Below are 14,045 nucleotides of genomic sequence, written 5' to 3' on the forward strand. Positions count from 1 at the left end.
GTGTTGAATCCTGTCCCTGAAACTGTGAACAAGGTCAGATCTAGGACAGACAGTTGTGCCCAAGCAAATAGTTCCAACAGTGTAGCTAGGAAATGTAAGTTTTGTGGTCTTTCACATGTGTTTGCAAGAAATAAATGTCCAGCTGTAGGGAAAGTATGCCTGAAGTGTGGGGAAAGAGACCATTTTGCAAGTATGTGTCGTGTTAAAGCCTCTGTCAATGCCACTGTAAAATCCTCGAACTTCAAAAAGAAAGCTGTACATCAGGTTGCTGAGAGTGAACCAGATGCCCAGCCCCATGGGGCGTCCAGTACGGATGAAGAGTGGGTTAACACATTACATTACATGCCTGTAAAATCTGTAAAATCTCCCAAGAAAGATGTTAAGTGTTGCATGTCAATTGATGATAATGAGGTAATTTTTCAGATCGACACTGGCTCATCAGTTAATGCCCTACCACTACAATATGCAAAAAATGTACAGAAGACTAAGAGAATCCTTACTACCTGGAATAACTCTGTTCAGACTCCTGTGGGTGTGTGCAGGAGAAGCATTAAAAATCCCAAAAATGGTAAGAAATATTCTGTGGAGTTTGTGGTGTTTGAAGGAAATTTAGTCCCTCTCTTAGGTCTTGGGGCTAGCAAACAGATGGATCTGATAACTGTTAATGAAGATGTATTTGAACGTGTGGATAATGTGAAAGTGAGTGAGTCTGACTGTAATAGTGACATGTTGAGTAATACCGGCACTGATGGTTTAGGTACTCTGCCAGGTCTACAGTCATTGTCAGTAGACCCCCAGGTGAAGCCAACCATCATGCCTGATAGAAGGGTCCCTGTTGCACTTAGACCAAAGCTGAAAACTGAACTTGATAGACTAGAGAACTTAGGTGTCACTGTGCCAGTTAGTGAGCCGACTGAATGGGTGAGCCAGATTGTGGTTGCACCAAAGAAGAATGGTGACATCAGAATTTGTATAGACCCTCGTGAACTCAACAAAGCACTGCTCCGACAGCGTTATACTCTTCCTGTACTTGAGGATACATTGCATGAGTTGAGCCAGTCAAAAGTCTTCTCTAAAGCAGATCTTGCTTCTGGTTACTGGCACATCAAACTTGATGAAAAATCTAGCTACCTAACCACTTTTCAAACGTGTTTTGGGAGATACCGCTGGGTTAGACTACCCTTTGGTTTATCAGTGTCATCAGAAATCTTTCAGAAAAGACTACTTGAAACTTTACAAGGTGTACCTGGTGTAATTTGCATAGCTGATGATGTGATAATTCATGGGAAATCTCTGGAAGAGCATGACGCCAACTTGAAGCAGTTCTTTGAGAGGTGTCAGAGAATGAATATAAAACTGAATGAAGACAAGCTCACTCTGAGAACTGACAATGTAAAATTTATGGGTCACTGTATTACAAAAGATGGCCTGGTAACTGATCCTGACAAAATCCGAGCCATATGTGAGTATCCAGCACCTACTAATGTTGTGGAGCTAAGGCGTTTTCTAGGTATGGTCAATTATCTTGCTAGGTTTCTGCCCAACTCAGCATCTGTTTTGTACCCCTTGCATAATCTTGTAAAGAAGGATGTTTCTTGGGTTTGGTCAGCAAGCCAACAAGAAGCATTCAACCGAATTAAGTGTATGATCACCAATAGCCCTGTGCTCACATTTTACAACCCCTGTGATGAGCTTACCCTAGAAAACGATGCTAGTGAATATGGTCTGGGTTCAGCATTAATGCAAAATGGGAAGCCTGTAGCCTTTGCCAGTCACTCCTTATCTAACTCTGAAAGAAATTATGCTCAAATTGAAAAAGAAATGTTAGCCGTTGTATACGGATTAGAGAAATTTCATCACTACACATATGGGAGATCGGTCAGGGTCCTCACAGATCACAGACCTCTTGTGTTCATAGCAAACAAGCCACTATCTCGTGCCCCACGACGACTCCAGGCGATGCTCCTTCACGCTCAAGACTACCAGTATCAACTATTTTACCGTCCTGGCAAAGAAATCCCCATTGCTGATGCTCTTTCACGTGCTCCCCTGCCTGACACAGGAGATGACTCTTTCTCAGTTAACAGTCTAGCCTACTCCCAGTTCAGGGAATCTCGCCTTCAAGAAATACGGCATGCCACAGAAAAGGACCCAACGTTAAGACTGCTCAAGGATGTCATCGTTCAAGGGTGGCCTGATGAGAAAGGTCACCTTCCAGACTGCCTAGCCCCATATTACAGTTATCGAGAGGAGATGTCTGTACAAGATGGTGTTATTCTTAGAGGAGAGAGGGTGGTAATCCCTAGCTCTATGCGATACGAGATGATGGAGAAGGTGCACGCTGGCCACTCGGGTATAAACTCCTGCCTACGACGTGCAAGGGAGTTAATCTACTGGCCTAGGATGTCTTCGGAAATTCGTCAGTTTGTGGAGTCCTGTGACGTCTGTTCCTCCTATTCACTTAAGCAATCCCCTGAGCCCCTGTATCAACATGAACTTCCAGAACGTCCCTGGGAAAAAGTGGCAACTGACTTGTTCACCATCCAAAACCGAAACTATCTGGTAACTGTTGATTACTTTAGTCAGTTCACTGAAGTTGACTACCTTCCAGAGATAACTTCAGAAGCCATCGTCACAAAACTTAAGCACCACTTTGCTCGACATGGCATACCTGACGTTGTGATCAGTGATAATGGTCCACAGTTTTCCTCTCATCAGTTTCAGTCATTTGCAAAGAAGTGGAAATTTTGCCATGAAACTTCTAGTCCTGGAAACCCCAAGTCCAATGGTGCAGCTGAAGCCGCTGTAAAATCTGTCAAGCTCATGATGAAGAAGTGCCATCGGGCCAAAGAAGACCCCTACCTTGGATTGCTGAACATGCGCAATACCCCTCAAGAAGGTATGGCAACCAGTCCTGCTCAGCGGCTTATGGGGCGTCGCACCAAGACATTGATCCCTGCTATTAATGCTCGCTTGCAGCCAAATATCATTGCTGGAGAACGAGAATGCATGGAGAAGAAAAGAGCCAGCACTGCAGAACACTACATGCATAGAAGAAGCCTCAAACCCTTGTCCGTTGGAGATACTGTGCGAGTACAACCAATAGACGATCCAAAGAAGGAGTGGAAGGAAGCCACTGTAGAGAAGCAACTTAGTCCCCGAGCTTATGAAGTAACAACGAAGGATGGAGGTACATACAGGAGAAACCGTCAACAAATGCGATCATCTAAACCAGCCAGAACACACAAGAGTCGGCCCAATGATGATAAGACAACACTGGCAGGTGATGCATCCTTAGAACCTGAGACTGTGAGCTGTGGGGACTGTGTTGGATCTCCTTTAGTAAGTGACTATGTAACCCAGTCAGGTAGGACAGTTAAAGCACCAAGGAGACTGGACTTGTAGGAATAATGTACCGTACAGTGTACCATTTTGCACTGTGATTAATCTTGCCCTTCAAGGAAATAATAATTATTCATTTTTTTTTTAAATATGTGTGGTCTGTAAGGAATTATTGGGTTCTATACAGCACTTTATTTCCAAAGAATGTAAATGGAGTGCAACACCCAACACTTGATATATGTCCAACTGTCTATTGAATACCTAATCTTATCATGATTGATTATGCTTTATTTATTAAAGGGGTAAGGTGTTTCGTGCTTTGCATGTCAGGATTGATTATGTGTCTTTTACGAAAGGAGGAAGATGTTACGTATTTTGAATTAGCCGCACTTGGCGCGCTACCCACAATGCTCAGCTGTTTTGTGTTGAGGGTCAGATTCGAAAGCTAGAGAATAAACACCGCTGTCTCACTCCACCCATCTCTTGTTTGACTACCCTGCCTCGCCAGTATATCTTCACGGCAAACGACATAATACACAAGAACACGAAACACTAGCCCTCCCAGGCGCAGCATTCAAGAACACACAACACATCCATCTAATCACTGTCCTCGGTATGTCTGAGCCAATGAATATCCTCTTCCTTTACTGCCCATGTCTCACTACCATCCAGCATTACACTCCTAACACATGTCCAAGATGAATATAATTTCCTGACCAATACATATACAACATAAGGTCCAATTCTAGACTTCCTTTACCTAGTCTAAGGCGCCTTCATGTGGTGGCACTGATGTGTGTGAGTGGTGGAGCTGCCCAGGTATTTAAACATCCCTCAACACCTTCCCTATCTCTGCTTGGAGGAGGATGGAAAAAAAAAATATGTTCATCCTTGGTTTGTATAAATCCACCAACTGTGTAAATTAAAATAAAAAAAGAACTGACGCTAAAGAGTGATGCCTTCACCTGGTGACACTAATATACAACCTCCCTCAACCCACAATTTCAAATAAGGAGGATGGTGGAGAGGATGGAGAGTGAGAGGCTAATGAAGATAATGTATGTGAGTGAGGTGGAGGGGAGGAGAGGGAGGGGGAGGCCAAGGATGAGATGGAGGAATGGAGTGGAGAGGTATATGAGAGAGAGGGGTGTGAGCTGGAAGCAGGGCAGTGAAATGGCGGGGGACAGGGCGACATGGAGGCGATTTCTTTGTGGACAACCCTTACGGGATTAAGGCGTCTGGTAATAGACAGACAGAGAGATAGGATGGTGGACTGCAGGAGAAGAGCAACATCAGCCTGCAGTCCACTATATATCAGAATCTACCTTTTGATTCACTTTCATCGCTTCACCCACAGATAAACAAACCGAGATACACGAAAGCAACAAAACCACATGTGCCCTATGGTAACATGCCACACATACCTTCACTATAAGCACACGCACACACACACACACACACACACACACACACACACACACACACACACAAAGATTCATATCCTGATGGGCCTGAAGCAATAATAAGAAGAAAGAGGCATCACATTCACACACTTACCACATTGTACAGGGCAGGTGTTGGGGTTAACGTCCATTACAGTTTCAAGTTAGCTGGGGATTCCTCTTCTTCTTCTTTCTGCCTCTCTCTAGGCAGCTTCCACGGCTGACAATCAACTCACGCACCTGAAAAATATATTACACAATTAGTCCTTTCCTTCTGAACCTTAAGTTTACCTGGTAAGAAATGTATCTGGTGGCATCAACAACAATATCATTTGGGGACAACAACAGGGTGACATGGAGGCAATTTGTTTGTGGCCACCCCTGGAGGCGTCTGGCAATAGATTGATACTTTTTTTTTTTAATGCACAGAAGGAACACAAGGCTACAAGCCCACAAGATTGTTCCCTCCAAGAAAAAATAAAAACACAATAACAGAAGCCATATTCAAGACCCAATCATTTCAAGATGCCTGGACACACTGTATTTAAAACACTAAAGATCACAGACAGTAGGAAATACAAAGACAGTTCCAGAGTTGACCTGTTGCATACATGAAGTACTGAATGTAATGGTTAACTCTTGCATTTGAGAGTTTACATATTACTATCTATCTATCTATCTATCTATTGCCAGACACCATAATCCCGTACGGGGTGGCCATTTGACTCTGAGTTATTTGTTTTACAGGGAGGGGCACTAACCCTCCACCAACCCACTTGACACGTAGGGAGCACGTATGGTTTGGTTATATGGTTACCACCCAGTGTTGTAAATGGTTTCTTGGCTTACAGGAAACCATTTGGCTTGTCACTCAATGTAAAGCCAACTGTAAAGGAAAGAAAAGCAATAAGAAGTGACAGGAAAGATGGGAGAAATAGGAAGAGAGGAGGGCAAGCACAGAAAAAGAATGATAAAGGCTAAGGAAGAAGTAGGCAGCATTACATCAAGACAGGTTATCATTCTCATTATTTATAACCAAATCAAAGCATTATAGTGCTTTAACAAGTTCTTGATATTATGTCAAAGTTACCATCACATGATGTTTATATATTTATTTTAAATTTAAGTTTTGCTGTTTCTATGAATATTATCAATGTCAATATTTTTCATTTCCTTGTACGGTCCAAAATGAGCATATGGTCAATTAATTTCATCAATCAAATGTCAACTGTAACGAACTCTCTGAGGAAACTGAAGAACCTTCTCAGAATTACAACACATCAGGTTTGGTAAGTAAGGCAGACACAGCCAACCATCCTGCCTACAATTTCAGTCTTACTCTGCCTGGCATTGCACTTCCACCACCGCTCTGCTACTTACCTAGACCCATTTGACTGTAATTTGGCCTACAATTTCTGTCTCTCCATCCTGAATACTGAGCTGTAACAACAAATTTACACTAGAATAAGATGCTAGTCCTGACTAAGTGTCATGAAATGGATGCAGAATGCTCAGGAGAGAGAGAAGCAGTCAGGGAGAAAGACTGAAAGTTGAGAAGCTGAGGATCAAAGAAATGGCAGAGGAACACAGGACCAAAGTAGAGGACGAGTTACAATTACTGAATTGGAATGAATTGGATCTGGACAGACTGTGGAAAGCATATAGGGATTGCTTAGTTAGGAATTCTAAAGCGGTATGTGGTGTGGCAAGAGTAACAACAAAGAAGAAAGGTATGGCATGGTGGGATGAGGAGGTAAAGAGAGCAGTGGAGGAAAAGAGGAAGAAGTGGCTAAAGTGGTTACAGGATAGGGGTTCAGTTGAAATAAGAACTGAATATGTTGTGAGCAAGAAGCACGTAAAGACATTAGTGATGAGGAAAAAGGAGGAGGAAAATGAGGATCTAGGAAGAAAAATTAATGCAAACTACTCTGAAAATAGAAAGTTATTCTGGAAAGAGGTGCGGAAATGTAGAAGTGAAAGCAGTAAGAAATGGGATGGTATGAAGGCTGCAGGTGGTAGATTATTAATCCATGGAGATGAAGTAAGGACCAGATGGAAAGAATATTTTGAAAGCCTGATGAATAGGGATAGAGAGTGCAGAGCAGCTGTAAACATGATTGGTTTTGGGGGTGTGCAGAGAAGGTATGCAGTGCCAGGAGAAGTGACACTCACACAGGTGAAGAGTGCTGTGAAGCAGCTGAAAAATGGGAAAGAGCTGGGGTTGATGAGGTGTATGCAGAGATGCTTAAATGTAGTGGAGAGAATGGAATGAAGTGCTTGTTGGAGATATGTAAGAAGACATGGATGAGTGAAACTGTTTCTGCAGAGTGGAAAAAGGCTGTGATTGTACCCCTGTACAAAAATAAAGGTGAATGAAGTGAGTGTAAGAATTATCGTGGCATAAGCTTACTGAGTGTGGTAGGGAAGGTATATGGAAGAATTATTATAGTGAGAGTAAGAGAGATATCAAAAGTCCTAGAGAGTGATGAACAGGGTGGCTTTACGAGTGGCAGAGGATGTGTGGATCAAGTATTTGCAGTGAGACAGATAGTAGAGAAGGCTTGTGAGAAGGACCATAAGGAATTTATGGCATTCATGGATCTGGAAAAAGCATATGACAAAGTGGACAGAGAAGGATTGTGGAAAGTTTTGTGCATGTAAGGTGTAGAGGGTAAGCTGTTAGGTGCCATCAAGAGTTTTTATGATGGTAGTGAAGCATGTGTCAGGGTTAATGGGCATCTAAGTGAATGGTTCACAATCAGTGTGGGCGTGCGACAAGGTTGTGTGATGTCCCCATGGTTGTTCAATGTATATATGGATGGGGTGATGGGAGAAGTGAAAACATGAGTAATGGAGAGAGGGATGGCATTGGTAATAAATGGTGATGGATGGAATATCTCAAATTTGTTGTATGCTGATGATGCAGTACTGCTTGCAAGTACCGGACAAGAACTTGATTTGCTAGTGCAGAGTTTTGCTGATGTCTGTAAGCGTCGTGCCTTGAGAGTACACATAGAAAAGAGTAAAGTGATGGTTATTGAGTGAGAAGGTGACTCCCAGTGCAATGTCACAGTAAACGGAGAGAGACTGGAATTGGTGAGAGAGTTCAAATACCCGGGTACAGTGATAGAAAAGAGTGAAAAAAAAAAATGTTACCATAGACTGAATTAATGTGTCTTTCAAAACAAATAAAGGAATCAGACTTAACAACATTCAGGAACAGACTCAGCACTCTTTCTCTCTCTCTCTCACACACACACACACACATACAAAAGGGGGTGATGCCTGGTAGATTTACCCCTTAATACACTTAAAGTATCATACTGGCAATTGCAAGTGCAATAAGATTGTGTCATATCATATTGTTTATAAAGGCTCCAACCTGATTGCATACATTCGCCTTGGTCACCTAATGGCAACTCTCCACATTACTTGATCTCTGGCAGCCTCCCTATTCCGTCCCTTATCCCTGAGGTCACACTCTATAACCTCGTCCCAGGTCTTTTTCAGTCTGCCTCTCACAACCCTACCTGACATTCATACTTCTCACTTTCCCCACCCAACTGCCATCCTCCATCCTCCCCACATGCCCAAACCATCTCAATCAACCCCTCCTTATCACAACACCAATATACTTCGGTCTGATCCTTCCTCTCAACTATACCCTCAACGTTCACACCTCTCACCCTCCACACCCAGTTGTCATCTTTCATCCTCTCCACATGCCCAAACCGTCTCAAGCTACCCCTCCTCATCACAACATCAATACACTCCAGTTCCATCCTTCCTCTCAACTCTTCATCAACATCTCTCACCATACCAGTTGTCATCTTCCATCCTCTCCACATGCCCAAACCATCTCAATCTATCAATCCTCATCACAATAATGTTTTCATGTACATTTTTATACCCTAACTCCTGTTGCAACAATAATCAACTTACATGATGAAACTAAAAAATCCCTAATTATATATGACATGGTGGGCATACAAAGACAGAAAAAAAAAGATCACTTCTATATTTTTACCTTAGAAAGTGCAGAACTAACCATCTAAATGATATCTCCTTGCTGGGTATAATTTAGTCAACTACTGAGGCTGTGTTTATACTTCAAGATTACTTTTCTCATTTATTTGTACCCTTAACATTTGCACACACACACACAGGTTCATTTGTGCAACACTAGGGGGTTAGTCCTTAGCTTTAACTCATCTGATGTCTGTCTATCTGTTGCAAGACGCCTTAATCCCATTAGGGGTGACCACAAACAAATCTCCATATTGCCCTGTCCTCTGCTATTTCACTGACCTCCCTGCAACTCAACATCCGCTCTCCGATCTCTCTCCACTTCATCTCATCCTTGGTCTCCCCCTCCACCTGACTCAAACAGATCTCCATGTTGCCCTGTCCTCTTCTACTTGGTTCACCCTTCTCTAACTCACACTCCTCTGTCTCATACATCTTGCCACTCCATCCCTCCATCTCATTCTTGGTCTCCCCTTCCACCTCGAAATGAACGGATCTTGAATTTGGCTCTCTTTTGTATTGTTTTTGTTTCTTTCTTGGAAGGAACATTAATGTGGGCTCAGACTGTGGTTCCTTCTTCCTCATATTAAAAAAAAAAAAAAAACTCTTCCAGCTATTCAGACTCTTACACACTCTTTCAGCCAGTCTAACTTTCATACACTCTACTAGCCAGTCTCTCATTCTCCATCCTTTCCACTTGGCCAAACCACATCAAAGTACTTCTCTAAACACTTTCAATCACAAAAGATTTCACATGAGCTAAGGGGTTTTTGTATGCAACATGTGCTACACAGCACACCCAAGGCAATAACCCTACATGGAGTTTACTGATGACTGACACTGTGTAGGCAGAGCTGATGGAGAATATGAGATAGTAGAAGGTCAAAAGGAATAGGGAAGTGAGCTTAGAAAGACAAAGAAAGAGAGAAAAAGACAAGTAGACAGATAAACAGATAGAGATAGAGAGAAAGAGGGAGAAACTTTATTACAGTACAATGACCCCTACTCTATCATATGGAAGTGAAGCTTAGCCTTACCTTATGACACCCTATGGAGATCTCAGCCACTAAGCCTCAGTTACGCAGTGCCGTGGCATCAATATATTCTTGCAAATACCCTAGCCTGTCGCAGTATGCGGCAAGAGGTGGTGTGTCTCCCATCTTTCACAGGAAGGCGTCTGATTTCGGCTTGAAGGCTTCTACGGTGCAGGTTAACAGGTTTGTGAAATATCCTTTGACGTGGCAGGATCTTCCCCTCTTGCTATGGAACTTTTATTCAAGCTTGGGTAGTACCAGACTCCTCCGCAGGGTTAACATGCTGGTCTCATCCCTGGTGAAAGGACACAGGTCAAGGGTGAGAGCAGTGGAAGAGTGGCAAAGAGTGAAAAAATGTTATCTGAGAGGAGCATGTGGAGTGAAAAAGAGGTATATGAGAGGTGCATGTGGAATTATATGGAAAAACAACGACAAATGATGAAGGTGACAAGCACTGTGATGTGGATGTTACCAGAAATACTCTGTGATGGTTCAGTCATGTGGAGAACAGAGACTGAGACTGACCAGGAGACTGTATGAGTGAGGTATTAGGGCAAACTAAGGCTAAGATGGTGGGATGGAGTGGTGAGAGATATCAGAGGAGTTGTGAATGGCAGAAGACAGAGTGACATGGAGGCGATTTGTCTGTGGCCACCCCTTGAAGGATTAACGTGTCTGGTAAGTTATACAGATAGATACAGGTAGATAAACAGACAAGGTCAAAGGGAATCTGCTGGTAATGCATGACTTCCTGTAAATGTCTGTTACTATGACCTCAATCTTGGCTATAAAAAAATAAATAAATAAATAAATCATGCCCTATGGGTCAGACACTTACATATTGAAACTTTATTTATTTATTTATAAGTGTACATTAGTGATTATTTAATGCACAGCTTCTCCCTTTCCTATAAAAATTCTAATGCTTGATCATTTTAAAAACACTTCCCTACCTTTCTTCCTGCTCCCTCCCTTCCTGGATGGTGTGGAGGGTGCGAGATAATCCTGTCTATTCTTTTCTCACATGTTTGTTAAATCTTTGTAGCCTCACATCCACTCTTTTGTTCTCACCAGAATGAAAGACTGACAAGGAGAGTGTATGTGAGTGAGGTGGAGGGAGGGAAGAGGGAGAGGGAGGCCAAGGAGATGACATGGAGTGGAGAAGTATATGAGAGAGGGGGGTATGAGCTGGGAGCAGGGCAATGAAATGGCAGGGGACAGGGCAACATGGAGGCGATTTGTTTGAGGCCACCCCTTATGGCAATAGATAAATAGGTAACCTTAATATGTGGCAATAGGCCCCCTGTTATTCCTGCTTCGTGTGAACGCCTGTATGAACTTGATAATTCCTCACTTAACTCTCCATTCACTCTCACATGTACAGCAGCTGCCCATTCATAAAATTTCACGTAAACCTGACAATCCATTAAGATACAGTTTTCTCTCTCTATCTATCTACTGCCAGACGCCCACACACCCCTCTCTCATATACCTCTCCACTCCATTCCCCCATCTCATCCTTGGCCTCTCACAGCTCTCTCATAGCCCATTTTTACTATCACCCATGGAACTCTATCAAATGCCTTCTCCAAATCCACAACCATCACTCATTCCCTTGATATAGTCCCACCTAATTCTTCCTTCCCCTTTCTCATTCTGTGTGTCCTCTCTTCCTACTTCTCCCTTGCCATCCTGTCACATTTTATTATTTTTCCAGTGCAGGTGGCTCTACACTGAGTTGCAATCCTAATGGTTTCCTGAAACTGAGGAAACTGTTTACAATGCTGGGTGGTAACCATATAACCAGATGATGGGGTGATGTGCAGCCTTCTATGGTGACTGTCAACTGCTTGGACTGACGCATATCCGGAGTCCATCCAGAAACCAAGCCTCCATAATACTCCCTGTGCCTCATTTTTTATTATTTATTTTTTTTTAATGCAATGAAGAAGGAGCCAAAGGCTAGGAGCCCACAAACCATTCCTTATTCCTTCCAAGAAAGAAACAAAACAAAAACAATACAAAAGAGAGCCAAATTCAAGATCTGTTCATTTCGAGATGCGTGGACACAATGTGTTTGAAAGACTGGAGATCATAGTAAGTAGGAAATACAGACAGAAGGAGACAGTTCCAGAGTTGACCTGTTGCATAAATGAAGGACTGGGAGTAACGGTTAACTCTTGCATTAGACAGCTGGACAGAAATGGGATAAGAGTTTGCTGCTAGACGAGTGCTACGCACCCGTCGTAGAGGTGGGGGAATGCAAGCAGACAGTTCAGAGGAGCAGTGACCACTGATGTAGCAACAGAAAAGAGATAAAGATGCAACAATGTGGCGAAGAGACACAGGTTGAAGGGAGCCAGTAAGAGGAGGAGAGTTAAAGTGACGAAAAACCTTTGACTCCACCCTACTGGAGCTGGGGAGTGGTTTGCATGCATAGGAGAGGCAGAAAATTACTCTTCAGATTAATCAAGTATACCATCTAAGGTTCAGAAAAATCTTGGGTAGACATCTGGATAAGTGGTCAATTTCCAGTAAATGGCCTTTGAACTCAACATATACATGCAACTTTTTTCACCAAAAATGAAGGTATAATCAAAGACAATATGCCTCAATCTCTGCTTCTAATTCATGTGAAAATATTGTTTTGGTGTCTAAATATATGTTTTTGATGTCCAGGAATTCAGCTATGTCGCTTAAAATGTGCCCAGACTTACAGAAATGCATAAAAAGTGGAAAAACTGTTTGCCACAACCGATGGCAAAATCGTTACAGCAGAAAATTTATTGTAAATCGAATTTTGGGGTGGAACTTTTCTATTATCGTTGTAGCGAAATATCGTAAACTGAAACATTGTAAAACGAGTAATGACTGTATTTATAAGCGTTCATAAACTGGAGAGCTGCTACCACATGTGTGAAGCACAGGCTGTAGCAGCCATCATCACAGTTGGAAACCGCATGTTTGACACAAACTGGAAGGCACACGATAACCTAGAGGTCACTGATCTGGACACTCTGCCAGAATCCAAGAGAGTCAGGGAAGGAGGCAAGAGCATTGAGGTGTGCACACTAGATGAGACTGTCAAGATCATAAACTATGATGAACAAGTCGTGGTGACCTATTCTGATGATGGCTCAAAGAAACAGGGTGCTGGGTCATTTTCCGTTCAGGGTATCACCATTAATGGAAAATACAGGTCACTCCCCACACTAAGCATTGCTTCACCCACACTAAGCATTGCTTCAGAGTCCAGAAAGAACTTCTACTCTACTCCATACTGTACTCATTGCCATCTCCAGTAACTCACCCTAAGTTTATTTTGTCTACTTGTCTACCTCCCATGTTCGTATTTTTAGTTACAGGAGCTGATTTCCGGGGAAGGGCACTAACCCTTTGCCAACCCACTTGTTGCCACGTACTGAACACGTATTGGTTGGTTATACAGTTACCACCCAGTGTTGTAAATGCTTTCCAGGTTTAGAGGAAATCAAGAGTGAGAGCAGTGGAAATGAGTTATTTAAGAGGAGCATGAGGAGTCTCGTGGAGAGACAAACAAATGAGGAAGTGAAGGAGTGTTGTGATGTGGATGTGAAAGGAAGCGTTGAGGAGAAACACACTGAGGCGGTTTGGCCATGTGGAAAGGATAGAGTGAGAGACTAACAAGGAGAATGTGTGAGTGAGGTGGAGGCCAAGGATGAGATGGAGGAATGGAGTGGAGAGGCATATGAGAGAGAGGGGTGTGAGCTGGGAGCAAGGCAGTGAAATAGTGGGGGACAGGGCGATATGGAGGTGCTTTGTTTGTGGCCACCCCTTGTGGGATTAAGACGTCTGGCAATAGATAGATAGACAGATAGTCTACCCCTCCTACTCTTTAAATTTCCACACCTCCCTCCACTACACAAAGCTTCTTGACTTCATGGCTTCTTTACTTCCTAAATTGGTTCCTAAGCTTGAGGTGTGAGTCTGGTAGTTAATCCTATGACACAAACTGCTCACCAAATGTATCCTTCCCATCCCTGACCAACTTGCTGTTCCTTCTGAGACAAAAAAATTATCTGACTTCAAGTTCCTATCTACTCTTAAGTTATCTACCAATTTTCTTCCTAAACACAGCACTACAGGACACACTATCAAGGCTGGGGCTTACAAATTCTTGTAAGAGTGATGAAATGTCAGTTTTATAAAAGACATGGAGCTG

General features: G+C 42.8%; 1 protein-coding gene across 1 annotated transcript in view; it reads left to right on the forward strand.

The window, feature by feature from the left end:
* Positions 1–12,711: 12,711 nt before the first annotated feature.
* The window catches only part of LOC145396818 (uncharacterized), a 39,249-nt gene continuing 37,915 nt past the window's right edge, over positions 12,712–14,045 (forward strand). The window contains exon 1 of the mRNA XM_080270106.1: positions 12,712–13,126. Within this exon, the coding sequence (XP_080126232.1) occupies positions 12,712–13,126 (415 nt within the window). The remainder of the gene's footprint in view (positions 13,127–14,045) is intronic.

This window comes from Coenobita brevimanus, chromosome 4, assembly GCF_032717465.1.
Source record: "Coenobita brevimanus isolate Jiangsu-jjx chromosome 4, ASM3271746v2, whole genome shotgun sequence".
NCBI classification, from domain to species: Eukaryota; Metazoa; Arthropoda; class Malacostraca; order Decapoda; family Coenobitidae; genus Coenobita; species Coenobita brevimanus.